Source organism: Xiphophorus hellerii, chromosome 13 (assembly GCF_003331165.1).
Source record: "Xiphophorus hellerii strain 12219 chromosome 13, Xiphophorus_hellerii-4.1, whole genome shotgun sequence".
NCBI lineage: Eukaryota > Metazoa > Chordata > Actinopteri > Cyprinodontiformes > Poeciliidae > Xiphophorus > Xiphophorus hellerii.
Window position 1 is genome coordinate 7,041,805 of NC_045684.1, and position 27,563 is coordinate 7,069,367.

The window sequence follows — 27,563 nt, forward strand, 5'->3', positions numbered from 1 at the left end:
AGTTGAGCTGTTTCAATTTATAAATAGCAGTTGCCAGATTTGAGGTTTTTATCTTCCTTAGCCTTCCAGGAGTGATTTAAAAAAAAGCCATTTGCTTTCTGTCTGGGGTTAATGAAGTATTTTTGAATTGAAGAGACTCCGTTGTTGTATTATGACCATTATGTTCTTGATTTTACTTTAAAAATTTCCTTATACTGGGTCCAATTGAGTGAAGATTAAATTCAATCCAAGACAATCAAATCATGTCATCATATTTAGTTCCTATTACAATAAACGTTTTACAGTTACACAGCTTCTCTTCAGCTGAAGGTCCAGTGTTTTCCTGGGAGTAAAGAAACATTTTAGACAGAGAAGCTGAAAAGTGAACAGCTTATTCTTCAAATCAGTCTAGCTGAGTCTTTGACCGCAGTCCGTGCAACTGGACGGTTTTCATCCATATGTATTCTTGCATGGTTCTTGAATGTTTTTCCATATGAACGTCGCTATACAGACGGAGCAAATCTACGGTTTTTCTCCTGTGTGACGTCTAAGGTGACATTTTAGGCTCGTAAGGTAAGCAAAGGTCTTTCCACAGACCAAGCAGCTGTAAGGCTTGTTTCCGGTATTACCACACATTTGAGCAGATAGATGTGACCTGCATTTGAAGCTTTGGCTGCAGACTGAGCAGCTGAAAGGCCTTTCGCTAACTTGAGTTATTGTGTGTTCTACTAAAATGTTTTTAGTTTTAAAACCTGCATTACATACAGAACATGTGCAAAGTTTTTCCTCTGCATGTATTTTTGTGTGTTTTTGTAAATAACTTTTTAAAGTAACAGCTTTGCTACAAACTGATTTTAAACATTGATCTGGTTCTGGTCCTACAAGGTCTCGGTTTTTCTCAGTTTGGCTGTGATGAAGCTCTGGGATCCCAGGTTTCTCTTCATCATCTTCACTTTTCACAGGAACTGGATTGAATTTTAACTCGGTGATGTCATTCTCCTCCTGCTCCTCTTTAATCTGTGGAGGCTTCTGGTCCTCCTGGTCTGGTTTGGGACTCCAGTTCTCCTCCTCTTTGATCCCCACCAGCTGCTGGACGTCTACAGGAAACACAAACAGAGAACCTACAGAAAATGGCTCTCATATCAAATGTAGGGCCTCAGGGCGGGGAAAAGACTATTTATGACGATGTATTGAGATGCAGACATGGAATATTCTAACTCAAAAGTTAAAACTTGATTTTTTTAATGCTCACTTGTGACATAACTTTGAGAAATAGAGAGGTTTGAACTTGTAAACATTGCTCCTGCACAGCTTGTGAGAATCATATGCAATCAGAAAATTCTTCAACATCCATGCCGCACTAATACTTCATTTTACCGTGTATTTAAACTTTTATTTACTCAGTTTTTTAATGTTTTCATCATGCAAAGCACGTGGAATTGTGTTGTTGATGAAATGTGCTCCACAAATCAACTATATTCTGAATCTACTCTGAATCACTAGAACCAGAACCGGAGAAGCAACACTCAGTTTTTTATGCTCTATAAATGTGGAACAAATTTCCAGAAAACTGAAACCCTGGATTAATTTAAATCAAGGTTAACAACACAATTTGCTTCAAATGCAATTAATTGCTCTATTTATGACACTAATATGAATTTTAGTCTTTATTATTCCACTCTAATGTGCTCTTTTTTATGTTTTCATAATGTAAAGCACTTACTAACAATGATTCAGCTGTTTGTGGAACACATTTTTCTGCAAATGTAATGAAATGTGCTCCACAAACACCTGAATCATTGTTAGTAAACGGTGTAGCAGAAGATAATCACCACCGAACTGAGTCCATCTGCTCACCATGTGCTGGTTCCTCCATTTGTTAATCGTTTTCTCTCCGACGCTGAGACCTTCTGAGATTTTCACAAAATAAAACTAGAAACGTTTCTCTCTCTATAAATCACCAAACTTTCTCTGACTCGCTGCATTCCCGTTTCCTTCCAGCTAACAGGCTAGGCTAAACCTACGGGGAGGAAATGGATAAAACTAAAGAAAAGCAAAACTTCACAACTAATATAAATCACGGTGGACTTAATGATGCGTTTTAATATAATCGGGAAGCCAACACAAGAAAATTGTACATTAAAAATAATGAAAGGAATCAAAACTCGCTGCTAGGAGACAACTACTTCCGCTATTCGTCGGGTCACGGAGGCATTCAAAATAAAAGCTTTTTTTCTTTATTTTTATTGGCGGTTGGAAAGAAACATTTATTAAGCATTACCGCCACCTACTGGTACGGAATGTGGCTTAACATGTCTATTTTATAAATTTAAAGCATCTCAAAGCTAACCAGGAGCCGTATTTAAAGTTTTATTCAATAAATGAGATTGTGTGTTCCTATGAGGTTACCAGTGACCCCACCATAAAATAAGTAAATTTAATTTATTTAGCCATTTTCATACAAAAAGCAGAAGTCTACACAAAAAGGCAGTTAAAATCATAAAGCTATTTTTAAAATCCTTAAAACAAAGTAATACAGCAATACAAGAAAAGGAAACTAGAAAGTAAAAAATTCACAGTTTACTTAAAACCAGCCAATTGGTTTGACAAAAGTTCAAGTTGAGTTGTTTCAATTTTAAGATGGTAATTACCAGATTTACTTTGAAATCTGGATAAACATTTGTCAATAAATTATTTTCAAAAGGAAATAAGCCTTAATTTGATGGCATAAACACAAGTCAAATGTTTTGTCAAATGTGCAAAATTAATCAACATAAACATTGAATGACCTATATCTGCTGCATTTACGAACACAAATAACATCAAAGTCAAATCATATCTGAAAAGAAAAAACAAAAACTAAAAAATGTCTAAATCTAAGCTACAGATGGTCTCTCTATTCTCTCTACAAAGCGAACAAAAATATTTTGGAGTGGGGATGAGAGTAATTTTTAAATTTCTGTAAAAACCCTGTTCCGACTTTGTTCTTTCTATTGTATCAATAAAGATTTATTTTTTTATATACTGTATGTGAAAAGCAACAGGGAAAACAACTTTTGCACTTGAATTAAAGATGATTCAATTTATTCCCGGAATTAGCGGACTACAGAGGAACGCAAGAACGTTGCTGCAACATAAACAATTTAAAACCACCTCGGCGCCTCCGAAGACCAACTGAAGTTTGAGGCTAGGAGACAACTACTTCCGTTATTCGTCACATTGGGCTTCAAAATAAAAGCTTGATTAGAACCGCACTTTAAGCTTACACAAGAATTGCATTTATCTATATTCAAGATGAAAATGAAATATATATTATTTACTATGATAAAATGACAAAAATGGTCACACACAGTGACTTTAAGTCAGTATTGAAAATATTAACGTGTCATATTACTCATTACAAAAACAAGGGGTTGGTTTAGTAGCACATTACCAAGTAATGCATGACTAACATCACTGCAGCTTGGCACACAAAATGAAATAGAAGTGACAAAGTAACAGGGTAATTAGACACATCACAGAAAGCGACGCCATGGAAATAAACAAAAGCAAAATTAAGATAACTACTGAATAGACTATATGTGGTGCCTTTACAATCATAAATAACACAGTGCTCAAATAACATCAGAATTTTATTTTTTAAATGTCTAAATGTAGACTACACTATATACTCCCTGCGCTAGATCTTTTATCTTTTTCTCAGAGTTATAATCTTTCCTTACCAGAGGAGACCATCATCCTGCTGATGGCCTCTAATGTCTCCTCTCTGCTCTTTCTATTGTGGCAATAAAGATTTATTTTAAAATATGTGGAAGCCAACAGTCTACAACAGAGTTTTAGATCCACTCTAAGCAAAAACAAAACTACAAAAACAAACTAGTGTGAGAAGAAATTTAGAGAATAGTCATAATGTAGCATCCAGCCAATCGTGAGGCCTGAACTGATGGTTAAATTATTTATTGAAATCATTCATCTACCAACACAAAGGCTAGAAAAGAACAAGTAATAGTTTCTCTGTCTCTTGTTATGAATAACTCATTACATTAGTAGAATTATTTCCATTAACACAGGAATCACAGATTTTTCTTTAAAAATCTCAAATTGTTCAAACTAAAATCAAAGTTACTGACATTGTTCCTTATCGACAAACAAAAATTTAGTTTCCTTTTATTCTTTTTCAGTTTTCCGGTTAACCTTTTCCATTACCATGGCTACCTTAACAAGAACTTTTTTTTAAAAATTTCCTTTAACCCTTTAACAACCACACCAAGAAAAAAACCTGTGAAAATTTATTTCTTTGCATTTCTTTTACCCTAGGGTGACTCATATACACAATCAATATTTTTTTCCAACTGTGGTTTTTAAAATATTGATCTCTACCAAACAGTTGAGATGTCACTTAATGGTTTAAGTACACGACGTAATAAAAATACCAAGTACAGTAGATAAATTAAAATAAAATGCTAATTTATAAAGAAATAACCAACAAAAAATGTCTGGGGCATTGGATACAGTTTATTTCTGTCAAAATGCCACAAAACACTGGTTTTAATTTCAACCAAGGAAAATATTGCGTCGAACAAGAAAATATTGCATTTTTAATTTTCCCATCTTGACTGTATCTGTATTAAAATGCAACAGCACAAAATTCTCACATTCAATCCACTTCTGATTATAGGCAACAGTGCAAAATATTCATTTTTACATTCAAAAAGGAGAAGAAAATACTGCAGGACAATAGAAACATTTGTTGCTTTTATATCTCAGCACACCTTTTCTGTTTTGGTGCAACATCATGTATTTTGGGACACAAGTCTCACGTATCTGGAGGATTGACTGAACTAGTGTTACTTGTTTTCATTTAAACTTTGAAAAAACATGGCAAACACAGAAAAACATTACCAAACATATTAAAACATCACATTTCCAAACTCATCTATGTGTTTGCAAAACAGCATTCTTTTTGTGCATTAGATGCACTTTACCTCTGGTGATAAAACTTAAAGCATTCCTGGTTTGCATTCAAACACAGGAAGACATTACATTTCTCACATTTCCACCTGGACACTCCCTTTGGACACAGATTGCATCTCCCTCGCTTTTCACAGTGAAGAGGCCAGTGTCCCACGTTGTCATAGCGCACATCTGTTTGTGGTTTTGGTCGTGATGGTCTTGGGATGTAGCCTGTCTTCTCAGGTGGTGGAGAGCTGGAAGATGGTCGGCCAACTTTGGATGCTGGCTTATTGAACTGGTTCAAACTGTGGGCAACTGCGAGGCGGAACCGTTTGAGAGACATGGGTTTCTCATTCAGGAGGCTGCTGTCCCTTTTGTAGAGTAGCCAGGAATTTGCAATGCAGAGGTCCAGGATGTATCCAAACAGGGGAAAATACCATCTCCTTGACTTGGCCGGGGTCTTGTACAGGTGTACTAGCATGTCAGACAGATCGATTCCTCCCATATGCTCATTGTAGGCAGAGATGAGTGATGGGCATGGGATGGTGATCTTTGCGCGGGACTCTTTGCTCCAGCGTTTCACTGTTGCAAAGGGCATGATCCCACAGGCATTACTAAGCAAGTTGACACATTTGTTATCAAACCACTTCACTGCAAGAACCCCTTCAGCAGCCCTAAAGTCACAGGCCCCACGCCCCCTTTTAATCAGGTCTTTGTCTGTCATCAATGGAGCTCCACCAGTGCGGTTCGGTCGTACGGTGCCGATGCACTTGACACCAAGGGCAGTGTGCAGGTACTGAACCAAGTTGAAACTTGTAAAGAAGTGGTCACAAAAAACAACAGACATCTGGGGCTCTTTTATGGTTTTGCAGAGCGTTGTCACCACTTTTGCTCCCAGAGGCAGGGCCTGCTCCTCTTCACTGAGAGCAACATTGAAGAACGTGGATGCCCCTTGATAAAGCAGCAGGTCGTGGATGATGCCGGATGAACTTGCTCGACAGAATAATTTAAAGCCCCACTTGACTGGCTTGTTGGCGATGTACTGGCGGAGGGTACCAGCTCTTGTGCCTTTATATGCTACCATGACCTCATCGACACTGTGCTTGTGAGTGGATGGTATCAGGAGACACTGCTCACGAAGCATTTCAAAAAGGGGACGGATTTTGTAAAATCTGTCCCGACTCTCACTGCACTGCTGATTATCATTGAAATGAATGTATCGCCGTAACAGCTGGAATCTCCTCCTTGGCATGATGTCAGTGATCAGGTCGAAGCGTGATTCATGGTGCCAGTAGTCCTCCAGTGACGGGAAATTGAAAACACCCATAAAAAGAAGGATCGCTAGGAAATGCTCTATCTCTTCAGGGCTAGTCTTGATTGGATCCCCCAACTCTTGAGAAGAGTACAAATTGGTGTGATGTGCGATATGTTCAATCATCTCATCAGTGAAGAGCATTTTGAAATACTGGAAGGGTGAGGGCACAGCTTCAGGGGGTTCAAATTTTGAATTAAGAACCTGGAACTCATCAATGTCTTCCTGCTTCCAGATTCTTCTTGTGCTTTTGTTGGGGCCTGGGGTGTAACTTGGGTCGGCGTTGTCATTTGGCTGCTCCAAGGGAACAGTTTTTAGTGTGCGTTTCCCTTTCCTGCTCTTTTTACGAGGTGGCTGTGCAGAAGATCTGCTTTTTGAGGGAGCCTCCTCTTCATCCAGGGATTCAAAAGAGCTGTCTCCAGTATCATCTGCTTGTGCGGGCTGATAATCAGGATCTTCTACTTGGTCATCATTGCTCAGATCACCATCAGATTCTTGAGGATTTTCTGGTACAAGGGCGAGAAGAGTGCGTGGCCTCGCACCATAGAAGGATTTAGCGTCCATCTAGTGGTGGTTGAAAAGTTAAAATTAGTTAGTAGTTGTGAAAATTATGATTTCCCCACATTTATTCTAAAATGTTACCATATTTGCTAATATCAACTCAGAAAGTCACAAAAATTATTTTGTAAGATAATGTTATAATTATTCTTAGTGTATAACATTGTAATAACACTTATTGTTTCATATTTACACCAATAGATGAAAATGACTTTTGATTTTATAGCAAAAAATTAAATGTTAACTACATTAGCTTAATTTGCTACATTTACCATAAAGTGACAAATCAACCGTTTGGCCAAGCATATTTTTAAAAAATTATTAGACCTTTAATTTAGCTTTTTAGGTGGTATCAAGTAACATAATTCTGTTTAGTAAGGTCTATAACACTATCATATGCCAGAAAACTATTTCTACCTTTCAAAGTTTTACCACAACCAGTCGATATTTGTGACAGATTTTTGTGTTTCTGACTTCCTGGTTGGAGAGGGGAAGAAGAAGAATACCATTTAAAGAAACAGTGCCCTCTAGTGGATTTCTTTAGCATATTGTACCTCAACCAAGCAGCAGAGATGGCTCAATCAGGTTAAGCTAAGTTAGGCAAAATGTGCTAAATCATATGGTTGAGTGGGCAGTTAAATTAAGGTAAAACCTCATTTTCAATAGGAACCTGGGCAAAATTACCAAAATAAAAGCACATAAACTTAACAGTAGTTACAATGAACACTCAGTTACAACAAACTTCACTCAGCTAGCCTTTACACATATTCTTGTGTGGTTCCTGAATGTGTGTCTCCACTTGAATGTTGCCTTACAGACAGAACAGCTGTAAGGTTTCTCTCCAGTGTGGGTTCTCATGTGGTTCCTGAATGTGTGTCTCCACTTGAATGTTGCCTTACAGACAGAACAGCTGTAAGGTTTCTCTCCAGTGTGGATTCTTGTGTGCAACACTAAGCTGTTTTTGAACAGAAACTCAGCTTTACAGACAGAGCAACTGTGTCGTTTTTCTCCTTTATGACGGCTCATGTGAGTAGACAGATAGGACTTACACTTGAAGCGTTGGCCACAGAGCGAGCAGCAATGAGGGGATTCGTTTGAGTGGGTTTTTGTGTGTTCTCCTAAATGCCTTTTAGTTTTGAATCCTGCATTACACACAGAACATATGTAAGGTCTTTTCTCTGTGTGCATGATTTGGTGTTTTTGTAAGTTTCCCTGAGTATTAAAAGCTCTGCTACAGATGGAGCAGCTGTAAGGTTTCTCTCCAGTGTGGTTTCTTGTGTGGCTCACTAAACCGCGTTTTCTGTAGAAAGCCGCCTTACAAACAGAACAGCTGAAAGGTTTTTCTCCAGTATGGAGTCTTGTATGTTCCACTAAACTGCTTTTCCTTGCAAAAGCCACATTACACACAGAGCAACTGAAAGGTTTCTCTCCAGTATGGGTTTTTGTGTGCTCCACTAAACTGTTTTTCCTCAGGAAAGCCACCTTACAGACAGAGCAACTGAAAGGTTTTTCTCCAGTGTGGGTCATTGTGTGCATCTCAAAACTATATTTTCTGTGGAAAGCTGCCTTACAGACAGAACAGCAATACGGTTTTTCTTCAGAGTGACAGCTCATGTGAGCAGCTAGATTTGACCTGTACTTGAAACTTTGGCTGCAGACTGAGCAGGGGTAAGGCCTTTCCCTACTGTGTGTCATTTTGTGTTTATTTAGTTTTCCTTTTGAAAGAAAGCTTTTGTCACAGACGGAGCAACTAAACGGTTTTTCTCCAGTGTGGATCCTGTTGTGTTCTAACAAATGCTGTCTACAGATGAACGTTTTATTACACTCTGAGCAGCGATGTAATTCTTTGCCTTTCTCACAAACTGGACCTGTGTTATTGGTTCCAGAGCCCAAACCTGCCTGAGCTTCACTGCTCTCCTCCCAGTTTCCATCACTGACGTCCGTCTCTGAGGACTCTGAAGAAGAATCAGAAGTTTCATCTTCACCATCTGATTCTAATTGTTGATCTGGTTCTGGTCCAACAAAGTCTCTGTTTTCCTTGGTTTGGTTGTGATGAAGCTCTGGGAGCTGAGGTTTCTCTTCCTCATCTTCACTTTTCACAGGAACCGGATTAAATATTAACTCAGTGATCTTTTTCCCCTCCTGTTCCTCTTTAACCTGTGGAGGCTTCTGGTCCTCCTGGTCTGACTTCCACTTCTCCTCCTCTTTAATCACTATCAGCTGATGTACATCTGCAAGAAACAAAAAAACAGACAAGTTATAGGAAATGGCTCTTATATAAATTGTTATATTAACATATGGCTTAAGGGTGGAGCAAGAAATATATTTAAAGATGCTTAAATAGGCAGACATGGACTATTCTAATTTGATTAACAAGATGTAAAGCTAAATTATCCTGATGTTCTCTGGTGACAATATTCAGGGGAACACAGAAGGTCAAACTCTATGTGAATGAAGCACCAGAGAAGTTTCATGTGAGCATCAGATGCCATGAGATAATCACTTCAACAAAACAATATGCTGCTAACTGAAAGATATCTGCATTTGTTTCCACAGCAGGAGAGCAGCCTGGAGCTGAGAAGAAGATTGTAGCTGCAGCTGGCATTCCTGCCAGAGCCACTATTAGGAAAATCTCCTGTAGCTTCACTAAGCTTCCCTAAAATTTCCTAACTGAACTACTATGCTGTGTCTGGGCAGGGGTAAATTAGGCTGCGGTAAACAATTTAAGTGTTTATTGTGCATTTTATTGAGCTTTTGCATTGTTGATGTTTAAAACTGTTCCAAATGAAGCTCATGCTATTAATGATTCAAACTCCATTCCAATAAGTCGTTTAATCAGCAATACTTTGGTAACATGAGCTCTTTCCTTCACCGTCTTACCACTAAGCAACCTAAAATATTCCTAAAAACAAGCTAAGTGTCTTGTTTTCTCAATGGCTAAACACTAATGAAGCTAAGGTAGCTATTGAAGCTACAGCTAGCTCAGTGAACACGCATTCTGAAATAGCTTCACTCTCTTCATGCCATGATGAACCATAGTGAACCACTGGCACTCAAGCAGTGCCAGTGCTAATATTAACTTTGCAGATGATACACAGCTCTATATCATGACTTATAAATCACTGAAGCGTGGGTATGGAATAACTTTTCTCATCTATGCAGAAACAAAATGGAAGTAATTATATTTGGATCTAAAGAGGGATGACCAAGAGTCAACCTGCAGCTTTAAAGTCTGACATCTGGGTGTAACGATGGACCTGAACTTTGAGAAAAGCATGAAGACAATTACAAAGTCAGCCTGAAGAACATTTCTAAGATTTAAAGACTAATATAAAAATGAGATCTAGAGAAACTCATCCATGTATTTGTCTTTAGTCGCATTAATTGCTACCACAGCGTCTTCACAGATCTAATGTCAGACAGCTGGAGCTCATCCAGAGCGCTGCTGCTGTTGTTCTGACTAAAACCAGGAAGATAGAGCACATCACCCCAGTTCTACACTGGCTCCCTCTAGCTCAGAGAATAGACTTTAAAATACGTTTGCTAGTGTATAAAACACAGAATAGGTTAGCACTAAAATACATTAAATATCTGCTGCTGTTGTCGTAGCAACCTTCCAAGACCTCTCAGGTCTTCTGGTTCTGCTTTGCATCCCCAGAACCAGAAACAAACATGGAGAAGCAGCATTCAGCTTCTATGTTTATCTATTATGAAACAAGCATACAAAAATGTAAGACTACTGAAACCCTGAGCTTCTTTTAAACTTAGGCTAAAAACCTATTTGTTTTCAGTTGTTTTCGACTGATTTATTTAACACTCGTACTTAATTTTAGTATGTGTTACAGATTTTCTTTGCTTTCCTTTTTAACGCCACTCCTTTTTATGTTTCATCATTTAAATCTCTTTAAATTGTCTTGTAGTTGAAATATGCTCCACAAATAAATGCCCTGTCTGTATCGTTGTTAGTAAAATGTTAACGAACGGAAGTAGCAGAAGATAATCACCATCAATCTGCAAGGCCCTCTACTCACCATATGCTGCTTCCTCCATCTTTGCTAGTTATCTTCTTCCCAACGTCGAGATCGTCTGAGGTTTTCACAAAATCACAACAGGAACTTTTCTGTCCAGCCTGTTCTCCATGAAACCGCCTCTGACTCCGTTTCCTATTTCCGTCTAGCTAACAGGCTTAGCTGTCGGGGAAAAAAGAAAAGTAAAAATAATGTAAAAAAAATAAAAATAAACAAAAGTCAAAAATAAAACTGTCAAACACAATTTAAAGAAAACCCCGTGGGTCCGCTGAAAAACCGACAGAATAGGCACATTGGAAGGACAAAGGGAAACAAAACTTTGTTCGCTTAGCTTTTGCTGCTACCAGAGAACTACTTCCGCTATTCGTCGGGTCACATTGGCCTTCAAAATAAAAGCTCGACTTGAGCGGCACTTTAAAGCTACAAAGGAACAGCATGTAATTATATTCAATACATTTTAATATGCGTCGCCATGAGGCTCATTTTTTTTTAGATTAAAAGTATTGTTTTTAATGCTCTGATTTAATATATTCATCTTAAATACCATGTTTTAATGAGCTGTAAGTAAAAAATAATTTTAAAAAATTACATTAATAACAGCTTGAAAACATTAAGTCATCTATGCAATGTGTTTCATTCTGTGAGGCTAGTCAAGTAAACTTCTTAGTAATATTCAAAGTACTAAGTGACCAATGACGACACAATAAAGTAGGCAAATTTAATTTATTTAGCAATTCCCATACATAAGTAGGCTACCTACAGCCTAACAAGGATGTTTTTGGACTGTGTAAGAAAACCAGAGTACCCAGAGAGAACCCACACAGACAGGGAGATCTAAACACCTGGATTCAAATCAAGGTACCAACAACCCCAACATGAAGTAAGCATTTAATTTATTCAGCCCTTTTCTTACAGAAGCAGAAGTTGACACAGAATGTAAATACTTTAATTTAAAAACTTACTAAACTAGCCACACTTGACTAAACTAAGTTAAAGATGAAATCATGGTGAAAAGTAAAACTACTAAAATGTAAAACAAAATTATACAAGTAAAAGTAGAGGCAATTAAGTCTGCTGCACAGTGCAGCGGATACTGACGCAGCGTGACATCGACTCATCTTCCCTCCATAATTCAAAGATTCCTTTAGCATAATTATAAATAAGGCTGTAATCCATACAGTGGATGCACAGACAGTAGACTGTATATTTATTATATCCAGAGCAGACCTCCCTTCGCCAGCGAAGTAGAAGAGGAAGCTGCACATAGTCTTCCTGATGTCGGCGGGATACTAAAAAGAAACCACTGTGAGATTAATAGTTCTTATACAGGTTTTTGTTTCCTGTAGTCCAGTCTTTGATGGCTGGAGGGCCAAAAACATCTGTTGTTGTGTAACAGTCTCATGAAGAGCATGCTTTGGGTTGTCTGTAATTTTCTTGTTTTTATAAAGAATCCTTCTTGAACAGGGTCAAGATTCAATTCAAACCAATCAACTTTATCCCGAGACAATAGTGTAATATTTAGTTCCATAAACAACATATGATGTTACTACAGTTACATTATGCAGCTTCTCTTCAGCTTAAGTTCCAGTGTTGTCCTGTGAGGTTTATTTCCTTTAAAGAGATGTTGAGACAGATGAGCTTAAATGTGAACACTTCATTCTCCAAATCCAATATCAAAGACTGGCTGAAGCTTTAACCTCAGTCTGTGTTACTGATCTGTGTGCAGTCTTACATGATTCTTGAATGTGTTTTTCCACTTGAATGTTTTCTTACAAATAGAGCAGCTGTAAGGTTTCTCCCCAGTATGAACTCTTTCATGTTGCACTAACGTGTGTTTCCTCAGGAAAACAGCCATGCAGACAGAGCAGCTGTAAGGTTTCTCTCCAGTGTGGGTTCTTGTGTGTTCCTTTAAATTGCGTTTTCTCATGAAAGCCATCTTACAGACAGTGCAACTGTAAGGTCTTACACCAGTATGACCGACCATGTGAGAGGATAAATAGGACCTGCACTTGAAGCTTCGGCCGCAGACTGAGCAGCTGAAAGGCCGTTCCCCAGAGTGGATCCTTGTGTGTCCCACTAAATTTTTTTTAGTTTTGAAACCTGCTTTACACACAGAACATATGTAAGATCGTTCCTCAGCATGTATGATTTTGTGTTTTTGTAAGCATCCCCGAGAAATAAAAGTTTTACTGCAGACGGAGCAGCTGAAAGATTTTTCTTCACTGTGCGTCTTCATGTGGTGCGTCAAAGATATTTTCCTTCTAAAACTTCTGTCACAGATGGAGCAGCTGAAAGGTTTTTTTCCAGAATGTGCCATTGTGTGGTTCACTAAGCGCTGTCTTGTTGGGAAAGCCTCCTTACAAACAGAGCAGCTGTAAGGTTTTTCCCCAGTGTGGATTCTGGTATGTTCCACTAAACTTTGTCTTCTTTGGAAAGCTGCCTTACAAACAGAACAGCTGTAAGGTTTTTCTCCAGTATGACCAATCATGTGGGAAGACAGATGTGACTTATACTTGAAACTTTGGCTGCAGACCGAGCAGCTGAAAGGCCTTTCGCTTGAGTGTGTTATTGTGTGTCTTTTCAGGGTTTTTTTTAAACTAAAGCTTTTGTCACAGATGGAGCAACTAAACGGTTTTTCTCCAGTGTGGGTTCTGTTGTGTTCTATCAAATATTGTCTACAGCTGAATGTTTTATTACACTCAGAGCAGCGATGTAACTTTTTACCTTTCTCACAAACTAGATCTGTGTTATTGGTTCTAGATCCCAAACCTGACTGAGCTTCACTGCTCTCCTCCCAGTTTCCATCACTGACATCCATCTCTGAGGACTCTGAACAAGAATCAAAAGTTTCTTCTTCTGACTGTAAATATTGATCTGGTTCTGGATCCACAATGTCTTCATATTCCTTGGTTTGGCTGTGATGAAGCTCTGGCAGCCGAGGTTTCTCTTCATCATCTTCACTTTTCGCAGGAACTGGATTGAATATTAACTTAACGATCTCATTCTCCTCCTGTTCCTCTTTAATCTGTGGAGGCTTCTGGTCCTCCTGATCCAGGATGGGACTCAATGTCTCCTCCTTCTTTATCACCAGCAGCTGCTGGACGTCTGCAGGAAACACAAGAACAGAATGTCACAGTAATGTAGGGCAATGGTCACCAACTTTTTTGTAGCCTGAAATTCCTGAACTTGAAATTTTAAATTAATGGCACATGTCATTAACATATCTGATCACACTTTATTTACATCTTCATTATTATTTAGATTTTTCACAGCTTCTTGCATTGCTAGTCATTGAACCACATCATCTACTTGATACTTGATTCACTGACTGACTGTATAAAGTTGTTTGTTTTGAGGCTGTGACTTTGTGGGTCTTTTGCATCATTTCCTGATGGAATATCCGGATGTGTTGGTGTTTCAGAATCTAGATTTGATCAAATTTTTCATTCCGAGTTATTCTAATGGATAAACACCTTATAAAATATATTGTTTACTGTCACACATTACCTTTTGGGAAATATTTGTGTTTCACAGTTTTTCTTGTTGTAGTACAGGCTCGCTAGCTTAGTTAGCTTAGCATCAAAACCAGCAGGTAGCCAAGGCTCCTTTACCAGCGTATAGCCAACAAGAACAGACCCAGAAAGCAAAAGATGCTAATTTAATGTTGAATTATGGTCAAAAAGGTTGATTTTTAGTTAAGGTCGATTGCTGACGGTGGATCAACCATCAATCACCTAATTCTAGACAATTAACTGATGTTGAAAAGATGTCGTTGAATCAATGTGGTTTGTGGTCAAATTCTAATGATTGAAATTTAATTAAAACCACTTGTTTGTTTGTATCGTCCACAAGGCCGTTACTCTCAATTTTTAGATCACATCTCAGATTTTTTTTAAATTTTTTAATGTACTTAGTGTTAAATACTGATAAGGTCAATATTTGGTGAGATTTTAACATTTCCGTTTTACAGTTTTGTTCGAGTATTAAAAGTGATTGCCTAAATATTAATGCAATCTTAGACTCAATTGCCTTTATTAAAAGTGTCTATAGCCCTAACTACTAATGTAGTCATACTTATACCTTGTGCTTATATAGCTTTGTGTGAAAAAAATAACAGTACCTCCCCAAAACACTGTATTTTCTGACAATTAAAAACATTGAGCTTATTTTAACGGAGTAAACCAAACTTGGGAGAAATTTTCACTACAGATCTTTAAAAGGCAACTCCGAAACAACCTTTATCGAGTATATTCCATGTTTAATTTCCTCAGAGAAACACAGCAGAGGGCAGCAATTTAACAAACTGATCCCTTCACAAATTTATGCTCTTGCTCATAGTGTTACTTCCTCACTGCCATAGGACATTGTGGCCCCCTTAAAAAACAGAAGGTGATTATGACAGAAGATTTGCTCCTCTGATCCAGAGAAAATGTACAGAAAATTGCAAAACTGCTGAAACACTGAGTTAATTTAAATCAAGTTGTTGTTGTTTTTAGTATTCTATTTATAATATTGATGCTTAATTTTAGTCTGTATTCTAACTTCTCTTTAGTTCCCTTTATTACGCCACTGTAATGTGCTCTTATGTTTTCATCATTAAAGAAATTTGAATTGTCTGACTTATGAAATGTGCTTCACAAACTAATATCCCTCCCCTGTCTGGTTGCTAGTAAAATGTTAAAGAGCAGATGTAGCAGGAGATAATCACAATAAAACTGAGAGTCTGTCTTCTCACCATGTGCTGGATCCTCCATCTTCTCTCTCTAACGCTGAGACCTTCTGAGGTTTTTATAAAATAAAAACATAAACGCGTCTCTCCTCAGACATCAGAACCAGTCGGTTCTACAGCAACCAGACTCTGACTCGCTGTTTTCCTGCCTGATTCTGGCTAACGAGCTAAACTGAAACTAACGGGAGGAAATTCAGTAACAAAATACTCAGAAAGCCGACTGAACGGAGACATGTTAGCTTCAAAAATGAACAAAACTTTGTGTTCGCCTAGCTTTTGCTGCTAGGCGACAACTACTTCCGCTATTCGTAGGGTCACATTGAATTTCAAAATAAAAGCTGGATCTTAACCGCTCATTAAAGCTAAACTGTAGCAGCAGTTACATTTGTATTCAGTAAATTAAAATATGCATTCAGATGATGCTCATTTGTTAGATATTTTTGGGAAATAACCTTTAAGCAAGAATAAAACATATTTTTTTATTCAGCCCATATTTCTGCTCTAAAATGTTTTTATTGGTCTGGTGACATAATCTCATTTTAAATTTTGGATTAGCTGTAAACTGTAAGAAATAAAGGCTTGAAAAGAAATCTGTCTTAAATTCATCTATGTAATGAATTTAAAGTCAATCATTTGAATGTCTCTCTTAAACCACAACCCACTTCCACCATGATTATTATTATAGTCACAGTTCTGATTACAGACGCTATTGTGATTCATTCTTTGAATTAAGTTACTCAAACACACTTCAGAAATATTCTAATTCACTGAATGTGTGTTGATGCAACTAATAAACCGATATATGTAAATGAGAGGAATCAGCATCATCAAAACCAGCAGGCAGTTTCTTTTTAAAATTAACAGCGCAAATTTTAAGCTGTTACCAGATAACATATTTCTATTTCATTGTGACAGAATGTCTTTTTTCTCATCCTGGTGACAAATATTTTGCTCAGGATTCACCCATCCTTTTTCTGTTACCCCTGACATACGGGGTCCTCCAGTCACTCCAGTGGAAATTGGAAGAGAGAAGTTCACCCTGGAGAGGTTAGCAGGTCATTACAGCACAGCAAACACAAAAACTTTCTACTAAGGGCAACTTAAAGAAATCAATTAACCTAACATAAATGTTTTTGGACTGTTGGAGGAAACCGTAGTACTGTACTAAGAGAGAACCCACACAGACAGGAAGAACATGCAAAATAAACATCACGCCAGGTTTCAAAGCCAGGAGCAAATTTGCTTTATTTAGAAGTTTCTATACATAGAGCAGAAATACAAAAAAAATGTCAGAAAGAATGTGTCTGAAAATACATAACATTGCCCTTTTAAAGTAATTGTGAAAGTGGCTGAAGATTTGACCACAGTCTGTACAATTGGTAGTTATTCATCCTTATGGTATCTTGAGTGTTTCTTTAATGTGTTTCTCCACTTGAACTTCTTCTTACAGACCGAACAGCTGAAAGGTTTCTCTCCAGAATGTATTCTTGTGTGTTCTACTAAAGTGTGTTTCTTCAAGAAAGCTCTCTTACAAACAGAGCAGATGTAAGGTTTCTCATCACCATGGATTCGTTTATGTTCCATTAAACCACGTCTCCTCTTGAAAGCTGCCTCACAGACAGAGCAGGTGTGAGGTTTTTCTTCAGAATGACTTTTCATGTGAGCAGTTAGATATGACGTACGGCGGAAGCTTCGGCTGCAGAGCGAACAGCTGAACGGTTTCTCCTCTTTGTGGATTTTTGTGTGTCCTCGTAATGCGTTTTTACTTTTAAAATCTGCACTACAGACAGAACATGTGTAAGGTCTTTTCTTTGTGTGAATTATCATGTGTTGTTTTAAGTTTCCCTCAAAAGCAAATGTTTTGCTACAGATGGAGCAGCTGTGGGGTTTCTCTCCAGTGTGGATTATCAAATGTTGTCTTAAATTGTTCTTCCTTTTAAAAGCTGCATTACAGATAGAACATTTGAAAGGTCTATCCTGAGAGTGAACTTTTGTGTGATCTATTAAATTAGTTTTTGAAGGAAAAGATTTGTTACAAACTGAGCAGTGGTAAAGATTGTCTCCAGTGTGGATTCTTCTGTGTTCTAACAAATTGCCTCTGTGGACAAATATTTTCCTACACTGAGAGCAGTGGTATAACTTTTTGCCTTTCTCACAAACTGGATCTGTGTTATTGGTTCCAGACCCCAAACCTGACTGAGTTTCACTGCTCTTGTCCCAGTTTCCATCACTGATGTCCGTCTCAGAGGTCTCTGACGAAGAATCAGAAGTATCTTCAGTACCGGATTCTAAATTTTGATCTGGTTTTGGTCCAACAAGTTTTCTGTTTTCCTTGGTTTGGCTGTGATGAAGCTCTGGAAGCTGAGGTTTCTCTTCATCATCGTCACTTTTCACAGGAAATGGATTGAATATAAACTTGGTGATCTCATTCTCCTCCTGTTCTTCTTTAATCTGTGGAGGTTTCTGGTCCTCCTGGTCTAGTCTCGGACTCCACTTCTCCTCCTTTTTGATCTCCAACAACTGCTGGACGTCTGCAGGAAACACAAAGTCAGTGTTTGTGAAACTGGCAGTGTCACACGCTGTGTTTCCATTACTCATATAATTTATCAGGTTAAATTTGGTTAATGGAAAAACTCCAATTTCAAAAAAAGCTAATTTTTCAATCAAATGTCTTTCTTTTTTTTTGGATGAGATGATTATTTTGCTAAACTGCAATGGAAACACTTTACGTCACACGATCAACAACTGGATGTTGCCACTGGCACAAACCACAGAGAAGATAACAGGAAGTAGATAAAGGATTATGACACAGTATGTTTTTTAATCAGATCGTGTGAAGAAACTTGTTCACGTCTGATTTTAAATTGCGTTTCTTATTTAATGGAAACACAGCTGTTGTGAAATTGTTTTTTTTTCACATTAGCGAAACATTAAAGTTTTGCATGTAATTATTCTACTGCTAATTCCCAAATTCTTCACATTTTTTCCATCTAATTTAAATGCTTTGTGTGTTCCCTACTCTTTTTTTCACTATGGTGCTGACTTACTTCTGGACAGGTCTGGTTTCATTGTCATTATCTGTTAGGAGACTAAGTGAACACCACGCTACTGTTGCTTACAGGACTTTGAGAAAAACTATAAGAAAGTTTTTCTCAAATTTTCTTTGATTGTGATGTGAGTTTCTTTTTTTGAGTTAAGCTTTACAGTAACTTCCTACAGTTTGAACTGTCAATTGATTTTGGTATTTATTGCTAATCAAAGTGTTTTGAGGTCACAGACATCATTAGTGTATGTATACAAATCTGCTCTGAAGTTTTAAGGAAACTTATAAATAAATGTTAATATTCATCCAACACATTGATACCTTTAAATAGCTTGAATATGACACTAAATTAAAATTCACTTAAAGCTACAGCATGTAACTTTCTCAAGAAATATTTTTCACATACTTGATCAAATTCTCATCATGTCGGTAAAGTTTACTTTATAAGACAGATAATCTGTGAAAAAATTTAGCTTCTCTGGCTTTCCCCCAAGCCAGGAGGAGGGTCTTTGCGCTGTCAATCATCCTCATGCACACTTGCTCCCTGCTATGCTGCAGCTCATTCACAACAACTGATTCTGCCATGACTGTTCAGGCTAGTTAGCATGGCCACCGATGAAGGTGGATAAACTTGTAGTTTTTGTGGAACCGTAAGTTGTTTCTGCCATTAGTACATTTAGTAGTGCATATATGAGGATGATTGACAGCGCTAAGACCCTCCTACTGGCTCTGGTTCCTTGTTTTGACGGAGAGCGGTGCATTTCTTCAGATGGCAATCGTAGCACTGGGGGCAGGAAGAGATGGATCGTTTCACAGATTATCTGTCTCATGACAACATGCTGACAGTTTAAACAAATATGTACTAAACATATTTTTTTAAGTTACATGCTGCAGCTTTAAGGGCTAAACACAGTGGGTCTGACTTACATTAATAACTATTGTTTATTTATTAAGTCATTATGATACAAATATAAATTTTAGACTTTGCTGAAACTTTCCTTTCCTTTAGTATGCCAGTGCATTTTTTAATGTTTTCATCACGTAGAGTACTTTGAGTGGTCTTGTTGCTGAAATGTGCTCAACAAGTCAACTTGCCTTGCCCTGCATCGTTGTTGGTTGCGTTTTAAAAAACGTTGAAACAGAAGATAATGACCGTCAAACCGAGAGTCCATCTACTCACTGTGTACCGGTTCCGCCATCTCTTAGTTTCTTTCCTCCAACGCTGAAGTCTTGAACTCGCTGCTTTCCAGTCGGCATCCAGCTAACAGGCTAAGCTAACACACCTGGGAGGAAATTAAGAAAAAACTTCAGTAAAACAGAACTTCATAATTAACGTTAAATCTCAATGGCTTTAAGGATACATATATAAATACCCGGAAAGCTGACTGAACACGAACATTTCACATTGAATAAGGAAACGAAAGTTTTTGTCCACCTATCGTTTGCTGCTAGGAGACAACTACTTCCGCTACTCATCGGATATTAGCCTCCAAAATAAAGGTTCATTTTGAGCCGCAATTTTTAGCTACGTAGGAGTTGCATCCACAGTGATATAAATTAGAATATGCGTTCCTATCCGACTCATTTCTTAGATTAAAGTTACTTTTTGAAAATAACAGCCTTTAAGCAAGTGCTAAACATAGTTTTTATTAAGTCTACATTTCTGTATTGAAATGTTTTTCAGTGTAATGTAAATATTCTCATCTTAAATATTGCTTTCATGAGCTTCAAGCAAAAATCAGTATAAATAACAGAATATAGAGAGAAAATAACCTGCCATGAATGCTTCTGGACTGTGGGAGGAAACCAGAGTACCCAGAGAGAACCAGACAGGGAGAACTAAACACCTGACCGATATTCAAATCCAGAAACTTCTTCCTGCAAGGGACCAATGCCATCAAAACACCATCATGAAGTTTGCACTTTCCATTTATTTAGCCATTTTCACACATAATGCAGAAGCTTACACAAATTCTAGTTAGAAACATAAAATTGAGTGTATTGCACAGTTCAAAATACAGCAATACAAGCATAAAAATAAAACTAGAGTAAAAAAAACCTCACAGCAGCATACTGAAGAAAAGCAATAAGTTTGATAAAAATCAAGTTAAATTCAAAGATTTAAGTTTGTCATCTTCTTCATTGAAAACTCCCTCCACTTAGCAGAACTGTTGTGATGAAACAAGTTTTGGACATATTTAACACGTCTCCTTCCACTAAACAGATATCACTTTCCTGTGACTATAAACTGATCACACATTGGCCGAATCACTTTTAAAGAAAAGTAATTTTAAACATAAATACAGGCTTAAACTAGTGTTTTTTCTACATTATGCATTATATAATATTAGTAAGACCCATGTCAAACTCATCTGTAATTTTAATATAGTAGTAAAAGTGGTGAGTCAGAAAAAAAGTAATAAATGAGATGCTTCCTGCCCAGAGCCATCAGTATGTACAAGTTTTTCATGAAAATTGTGAAATATGAGTTACATTTACTTTCCCTCTGGGATTAGTAAAATAAATCTCAACTGAAGACACCTCATTATTGTACAAGACTCTTGTAAAGAAGGTGCTCTGCTTGTGATTATCTTGATTTTAACTGGACCTAATTATGTTGAATTTCATGCAAACCCAGGTTCACTGCTCTCCTCCCAGTTTTCATCACTGACATCTTTCTCTGAGGACATTAAAGAATCAAAAGTTGTCTCTTCGTGAATTTTTGAGTGTTTTTTTAAATTAGCTTTCGAAATAAAAGTTTCGTCACTAGTAGAGCATCTGAAAGGCTTTTCTTCACTGTGCTTCTCCAGGTGTCGTGTCAAAGATCGTCTCCATGTAAAGGTTTGGTCACAGACAGAGCAGCTGTAACGTTTCTCTCCAGTGTGGATTCTCATATGATCTATTAAATTGCTCTTCCTTTTAAAAGCCGAGTTACAAGTCTGACATTTGAAAGGCCTATGAAGAGTGTGGACTTTTGAGTGATCGTTACAGTTTCCTTTAGAAGTAAAAGTTTTAGCACAAACGGAGCAGCTGAAAGGTTTCTCTTCACTATGCATCCTCATGTGCAGTGTCAAAGATGTTTTCCATGTAAAGGTTTCGTCACAGACAGAGCAACTAAATGGTTTTTCTCCAGTGTGGATTCTGTTGTGTTCTACCAAATACAGTAAACAGGTGAACATTTTCCTACACTTAGAGCAGCGGTACAACTTTTTACCTTTCCTATAAACTGGATCTGTTTTACTCTTCCCAGACCCCAAAGCTGACTGAGGTTCATTGCTCTCCTCCAAGTTTTCACCACTGCCATCTTTCTCTGACGACTTTAAAGAATCAAAAGTTTTCTCTTTGTGTATTTTTGAGTGCTTTTTTAAATTAGCTTGTGAAATAAAGGTTTCATCACAAACAGAGCATCTGAAATGTTTTTCTTCACTGTGCTTCTTCAGGTGTCGGGTCAAACAATTTCTCCATGTAAAGGTTTGGTCACAGACAGAACAGCTGTAACGTTTCTCCCCAGTGTGTTTTCTCATATGTTCTATTAAATTGCTCTTCCTTTTAAAAGTTGCATAACAGGCCAGACATTTGAAAGGCCTATGCAGAGTGTGGACTTTTGCGTGATTTTTAAAGTTTGCTTTAGAACCAAAAGTTTTACTACAAACAGAGCAGCTGAAAGGTTTCTCTTCACTTTGTTTCTCTTCACTATGCGTCCTCATGTGCAGTGTCAAAGATAGTTTCCGTATAAATGTTTCGTCACAAACAGAGCACCTGAAAGGTTTTTCTTCACTGTGCTTCTTCATGTGCAGTGTCAAAGATGGTTTCCACGTAAAGGTTTTGTCACAGTTGGAGCAACTAAATGGTTTTTCTCCCGTGTGGATTCTGTTGTGTTTTAACAAATATTGTCTACAGCTAAATGTTTTACTGCACTCAGAGCAGCAATGTAACTTTTTACCTTTCTTATAAACTGGATCTGTCTTACTCTTTCCAGACCCCAAAGCTGACTGAGGCTCACTGCTCTCCTCCCAGTTTTCACCACTGCCATCTTTCTCTGATGACTTTAAAGAATCAAAAGTTTTCTCTTTGTGTATTTTTGAGTGCTTTTTTAAATAAGCTTTTGAAATAAAGGTTTCATCACAAACAGAGCATCTGAAATGTTTTTCTTCACTGTGCTTCTTCATGTGTTGTGTCAAAGATCGTCTCCATGTAAAGGTTTGGTCACAGACAGAACAGCTGTAACGTTTCTCTTCAGTGTGGATTCTCATATGTTCTATTAAATTGCTCTTCCTTTTAAAAGTTGCATAACAGGCCAGACATTTGAAAGGCCTATGCAGAGTGTGGACTTTTTCATGATCTTTACAGTTTCCTTTAGAAGTAAAAGTTTTACCACAAACAGAGCAGCTGAAAGGTTTTTCATCATTGTGCATCTTCATGTGCAGTGTCAAAGATGATTTCTGTGTAAATGTTTCATCACAAGCAGAGCAGCTGAAAGGTTTTTCTTCACTGTGCTTCTTCATGTGTTGTGTCAGAGATCGTCTCCATGTAAAGGTTTGGTCACAGACAGAGCAGCTGTAACGTTTCTCTCCAGTGTGGATTCTCATATGTTCTATTAAATTGCTTTTCCATTTAAAAGCTGCATTACAAGCCGGACATTTGAAAGGCCTTTGCAGAGTGTGGACTTTTGCGTGATTTTTAAAGTTTCCTTTAGAACCAAAAGTTTTACAACAAACAGAGCAGCTGAAAGGTTTCTCTTCACTATGCATCCTTATGTGCAGTGTCAAAGATAGTTTCCGTGTAAATGTTTTGTCACAAACAGAGCATCTGAAAGGTTTTTCTTCACTGTGCTTCTTCATGTGCAGTGTCAAAGATGGTTTCCACGTAAAGGTTTTGTCACAGACAGAGCAACTAAATGGTTTTTCTCCCGTGTGGATTCTGTTGTGTTTTAACAAATATTGTCTACAGCTAAATGTTTTACTGCACTCAGAGCAGCAATGTAACTTTTTACCTTTCTTATAAACTGGATCTGTCTTATTCTTCCCAGACCCCAAAGCTGACTGAGGCTCACTGCTCTCCTCCCAGTTTTCACCACTGCCATCTTTCTCTGACGACTTTAAAGAATCAAAAGTTTTCTCTTTGTGTATTTTTGAGTGCTTTTTTAAAATAGCTTTCGAAATAAAAGTTTCATCACAAACAGAGCATCTGAAATGTTTTTCTTCGCTGTGCTTCTTCATGTGTTGTGTCAAAGATCGTCTCCATGTAAAGGTTTGGTCACAGACAGAACAGCTGTAACGTTTCTCTCCAGTGTGGATTCTCATATGTTCTATTAAATTATTTTTCCATTTAAAAGCTGCATTACAAGCCGGACATTTGAAAGGCCTTTGCAGAGTGTGGACTTTTGCGTGATTTTTAAAGTTTGCTTTAGAAGCCAAAGTTTTACCACAAACAGAGCAGCTGAAAGTTTTTTCCTTATTGTGCGTCCTCATGTGTAGAGTCAAAGAAGGTTTCCACATAAAGGTTTCGTCACAGACAGAGCAAATAAACGGTTTTTCTCCACTGTGGATCCTGTTGTGTTCTAACAAATGCTGTCTACAGCTAAATATTTTACTACACTCAGAGCAGCGATGTAACTTTTTGTCTTTCTCACAAACTGGATCTGTGTTATTGGTTCCAGACCCCAAACCTGACTGAGCTTCACTGCTCTCCTCCCAGTTTCCATCACTGACATCCGTCTCTGAGGACTCTGAACAAGAATCAGAAGTTTTATCTCCGCCATCTGATTCTAAATATTGTTCTGGTTCAGAAAAGTCTCTGTTTTCCTTGGTTTGGCTGTGATGAAGCTCTGAGAGCTGAGGTTTCTCTTCATCATCTTCACTTTTCACAGGAACTGGATCAAATATAAACTCAGTGATCTTTTTCTCCTCCTGCTCCTCTTTAATCTCTGAAAACTTCTGGTCCTCCTGGTCTGATCTGGGACTCCAGTTCTCCTCCTCTTTGATCCCCATCAGCTGCTGGACGTCTGCGGGAAACAGAAACAGACAAGTTACAGAACACAGCTCTCGTATGAAATGTCATAGTAATGAACCAAACATGGAGAAGCAGCATTCAGCTTCTACGCACCACGAATCTGGAACAAACTTCCAGAAAACTGCAAAACAGCCGAAATACTTAGTTCCTTTAAATCTAGACTAAAAACCCACCTGGTTAAAGTCACTTTTGAAACATAATCTTGAAACACTAATCAATAATCTGATGTGTAATGATGACAAAATGTAATGCTGTCTGTGTGTTCTATGACTTTGTGTTTTTGTGTCTTTATTATGTAAAGCATTTTGAAATGCCTTGTTGCTGAAAGGTGCTACATAAAAAGGAAAAAACTTTTTTAACTTTCAGATTCCTGAACTTTGTCCTGAACCAAGGCAATATCTACCAGTTAACACACTGAACAAGAAAAACAAAAACAGATTTATTCTATGCAAATTTTAAAATATTCCACCTAATATAATTACTAAGTTGATGAGTTCACTAAAATGTAAAGTAATTAGAAAACTGGACCACAGTATGAGACTAGAGAGGCAAGAGTAGCAGTAGTGAAAACAAAAGCTACTGGCAGTTTACAACTTTTACTAAACAGTCTGTTAATTCTTATCCTTTTTCAGAAAATAAATTTTGTTTAAAAGTTGTAATGGGATCACTAACAAACAGTTGGTAATAAGACAAAATGTATTTGTACCGGGACCATGCTCTATGTTGGTGTCACTGCCAAAGCTGGGTGGATCTGGTGACTTGTGCACCGTGTCATCTCTCCCCCTTTTCCTCTGGTTCCTAAAATAAAGAAAAATGAAGTAAGATTTCATGTGGATAAACATTTGAACTACATCTACATTTTCTACAGAGCAGTATTTCAAAGCTTGTACCAATGAACATTAAGTACTATAGCAATGGAGGAGAGGAAAAAACCAACAAAATAAGAATAAGAAGTCCAAACTAATTATCTTTACCTTTTCATTTTTGCTCCAGGTCTCTGAATTTGTTTAGTGGACATAAATACAGAAGGCACAAAATCAGGATTTTGCGAGTCCAGTGACGCCTCCCCTGTAAATAAAACACACAAGTTTGTTTATTAGCAACCAGCCAACATTATATGTCCAAATTTAATGGCACTTAGGCTTTCCATCCAATTGCTCAACTTATGATTCATTTGCTCCACTGCGACATCAAGTAGATGAAACATGATGATGATGATGATTTGATGTATGAAGCTTTAAACTGAATAGATAAATGATTCTTAATCTGTTTTTATTGAAACAATGCTGGATAAAAATGAAAACTGGAATAAAATAGATGACAGGGTTGTTATATGAATGGGTTTTTGTTACTTTAATCATGTTTATGTTACAGGAAACAAAATGTTACTATTGGCTTTTAAATAATAACCTTTTTTTTATTGTGCTTGGCTTCATGCGGTTTCTCCAATGTGAGATTATTCCATCTGCTATAGAAAATTAGCTTTCATAGAGCGCAGATGTTGTCAGGAAAGAATCAACAGATTTACTGAAGTTGGGATAAAACATTTTCTGTCCTTCCCAATATTCCAAGGTATTCTCTGGTCCCCAAATGTTACTGTATGTTTGTGTTCAAAAATGACCTTGGTGAGCTTGATCCACCATGTAGCAGGGTTTTATAATGCATCAGCAAAGATGAGGTATTCTTCATAGCCTTAAAAAAAACTCTCATCCTCACAAATTGTGCTTTAGAACAACAGAAACTAAAACACAGGATCTGCTGTGTTTATTATAAGTGATCATTTGTGTTTACTACGGGCAAATCTTTGATTTAGCAATTAAAATGTCGCCAGATGTGGGAAAATTGGGTTCATTGCAACACAAAAAGGGGGGAGAGGCTTAAGTATATTGCAAACATACACGCAAAAATATCCTAAAACAATAAAATGTGACGAGGGTAACACTAAATATCTGCCCCTTTCAATTCACAATAAAACTGATGAACCAGTTCCTCAATTATTATTATTATTTTTTTCTGGATTACTCGACGCAGCACTAGTAGATTGTGACGCTTTACAAACAGCTGTTGAGAGCAACCGGAGTTTCTAGTGAATTAAAAGTATATTAACATAACCTTACCTGATATAAAATGGGCACCACAGACCCGAGCTTTCTTCATAGTTTTCTCGGTCCAATCCACCCGATTGATAGCCTGAAGCCACAGCCGCCTTCGGTGGCTCTGAAGCGGCCGGTTTCCCCCCGGGATGCGGTAGAATTTAACCCCGTCCTGCGAGTACCGGTTCGAACAGCCGTAAACGCAACAACCCGACATTTTGAGTCCGGTGGTGGTAATTTTCAGCGTTAGATACTTCTGTTGTGTTTGAAAACTACCGGGGATGTACTTCCGTTGCTCCACGATGCGCGCGCAACTTCTTGCTAACGCAAGCTGGAAATACGTCACAATGACCTTCAAAATTAAAGCACGACCTGAACCGCACTTTAAAATAGAAATATTGTCGCGACTCGCCAGAGTAGGGAAATTAAGTTGTAAGTGTCGGGGCGTGTAGGTTCACACAAACATAAAAAACAACAAACAAAATTAAGAATAGCTTATTACTAACTTAAACATAATGTTATCAAAAGCAGAGTACTCCAAGGATTATGCCAAAATAAGGCAATTTTTAAAATTAACAACTGTAAGCAAGCACTAAACATACTTATTACTAAGCCCACTTTTCTGTAATAACATTTCTAGAGCTTTTATAATAATATTCTCAAATTAAATCTTATGTTTTCATGAGCTGTAAGCAGAAAATCATCACAATTAATAGAAATAAAAGCTTGAAAACATTGGACTGTTTAGTTCATCAATATGTTTCATTCTGTGAATTAGATAAGAAAGAAAGATTAGATAACAGCTGTAATGTATTAAGTCATCTTGATCAAGAGAAGGTTTCTTAAGTACAGGTTT

General features: G+C 37.5%; 4 protein-coding genes across 6 annotated transcripts; all 4 read right to left on the bottom strand.

The window, feature by feature from the left end:
• Positions 1–240: 240 nt before the first annotated feature.
• Positions 241–11,195, bottom strand: LOC116731090 (piggyBac transposable element-derived protein 2-like). Its single transcript, XM_032580594.1, has 4 exons — positions 10,834–11,195; positions 8,702–9,033; positions 1,837–6,808; positions 241–1,076 (listed from the first exon to the last, which is right to left on the bottom strand). The coding sequence occupies exons 1-3, from the start codon at positions 10,850–10,852 to the stop codon at positions 4,961–4,963; spliced, it is 2,199 nt and encodes a 732-aa protein (XP_032436485.1). The 5' UTR covers positions 10,853–11,195; the 3' UTR covers positions 241–1,076; positions 1,837–4,960.
• Positions 11,196–11,534: 339 nt separating this feature from the next.
• Positions 11,535–15,849, bottom strand: LOC116731091 (zinc finger protein 883-like). Its single transcript, XM_032580595.1, has 2 exons — positions 15,566–15,849; positions 11,535–13,935 (listed from the first exon to the last, which is right to left on the bottom strand). The coding sequence occupies exons 1-2, from the start codon at positions 15,582–15,584 to the stop codon at positions 12,539–12,541; spliced, it is 1,416 nt and encodes a 471-aa protein (XP_032436486.1). The 5' UTR covers positions 15,585–15,849; the 3' UTR covers positions 11,535–12,538.
• Positions 15,850–16,773: 924 nt separating this feature from the next.
• Positions 16,774–20,075, bottom strand: LOC116731094 (gastrula zinc finger protein XlCGF8.2DB-like). 2 transcript variants are annotated; one of them, XM_032580599.1, is made up of 3 exons: positions 19,976–20,075; positions 19,783–19,885; positions 16,774–18,090 (listed from the first exon to the last, which is right to left on the bottom strand). In XM_032580599.1, exons 2-3 carry the CDS (start codon positions 19,799–19,801, stop codon positions 16,943–16,945), a joined length of 1,167 nt encoding a protein of 388 aa, XP_032436490.1. In that variant the 5' UTR covers positions 19,802–19,885; positions 19,976–20,075; the 3' UTR covers positions 16,774–16,942. The 2 variants fall into 2 exon arrangements, with proteins under 2 accessions (XP_032436490.1, XP_032436491.1); XM_032580600.1 differs by having other exon boundaries at positions 19,964–20,065.
• Positions 20,076–20,513: 438 nt separating this feature from the next.
• On the bottom strand, positions 20,514–27,010 carry LOC116730525 (zinc finger protein 585A-like). Of its 2 annotated transcripts, XM_032579823.1 has the most exons (4): positions 26,732–27,010; positions 25,589–25,682; positions 25,321–25,412; positions 20,514–24,606 (listed from the first exon to the last, which is right to left on the bottom strand). In XM_032579823.1, exons 1-4 carry the CDS (start codon positions 26,922–26,924, stop codon positions 21,227–21,229), a joined length of 3,759 nt encoding a protein of 1,252 aa, XP_032435714.1. In that variant the 5' UTR covers positions 26,925–27,010; the 3' UTR covers positions 20,514–21,226. The 2 variants fall into 2 exon arrangements, with proteins under 2 accessions (XP_032435714.1, XP_032435715.1); XM_032579824.1 differs by lacking the exon at positions 25,589–25,682.
• Positions 27,011–27,563: the final 553 nt, after the last annotated feature.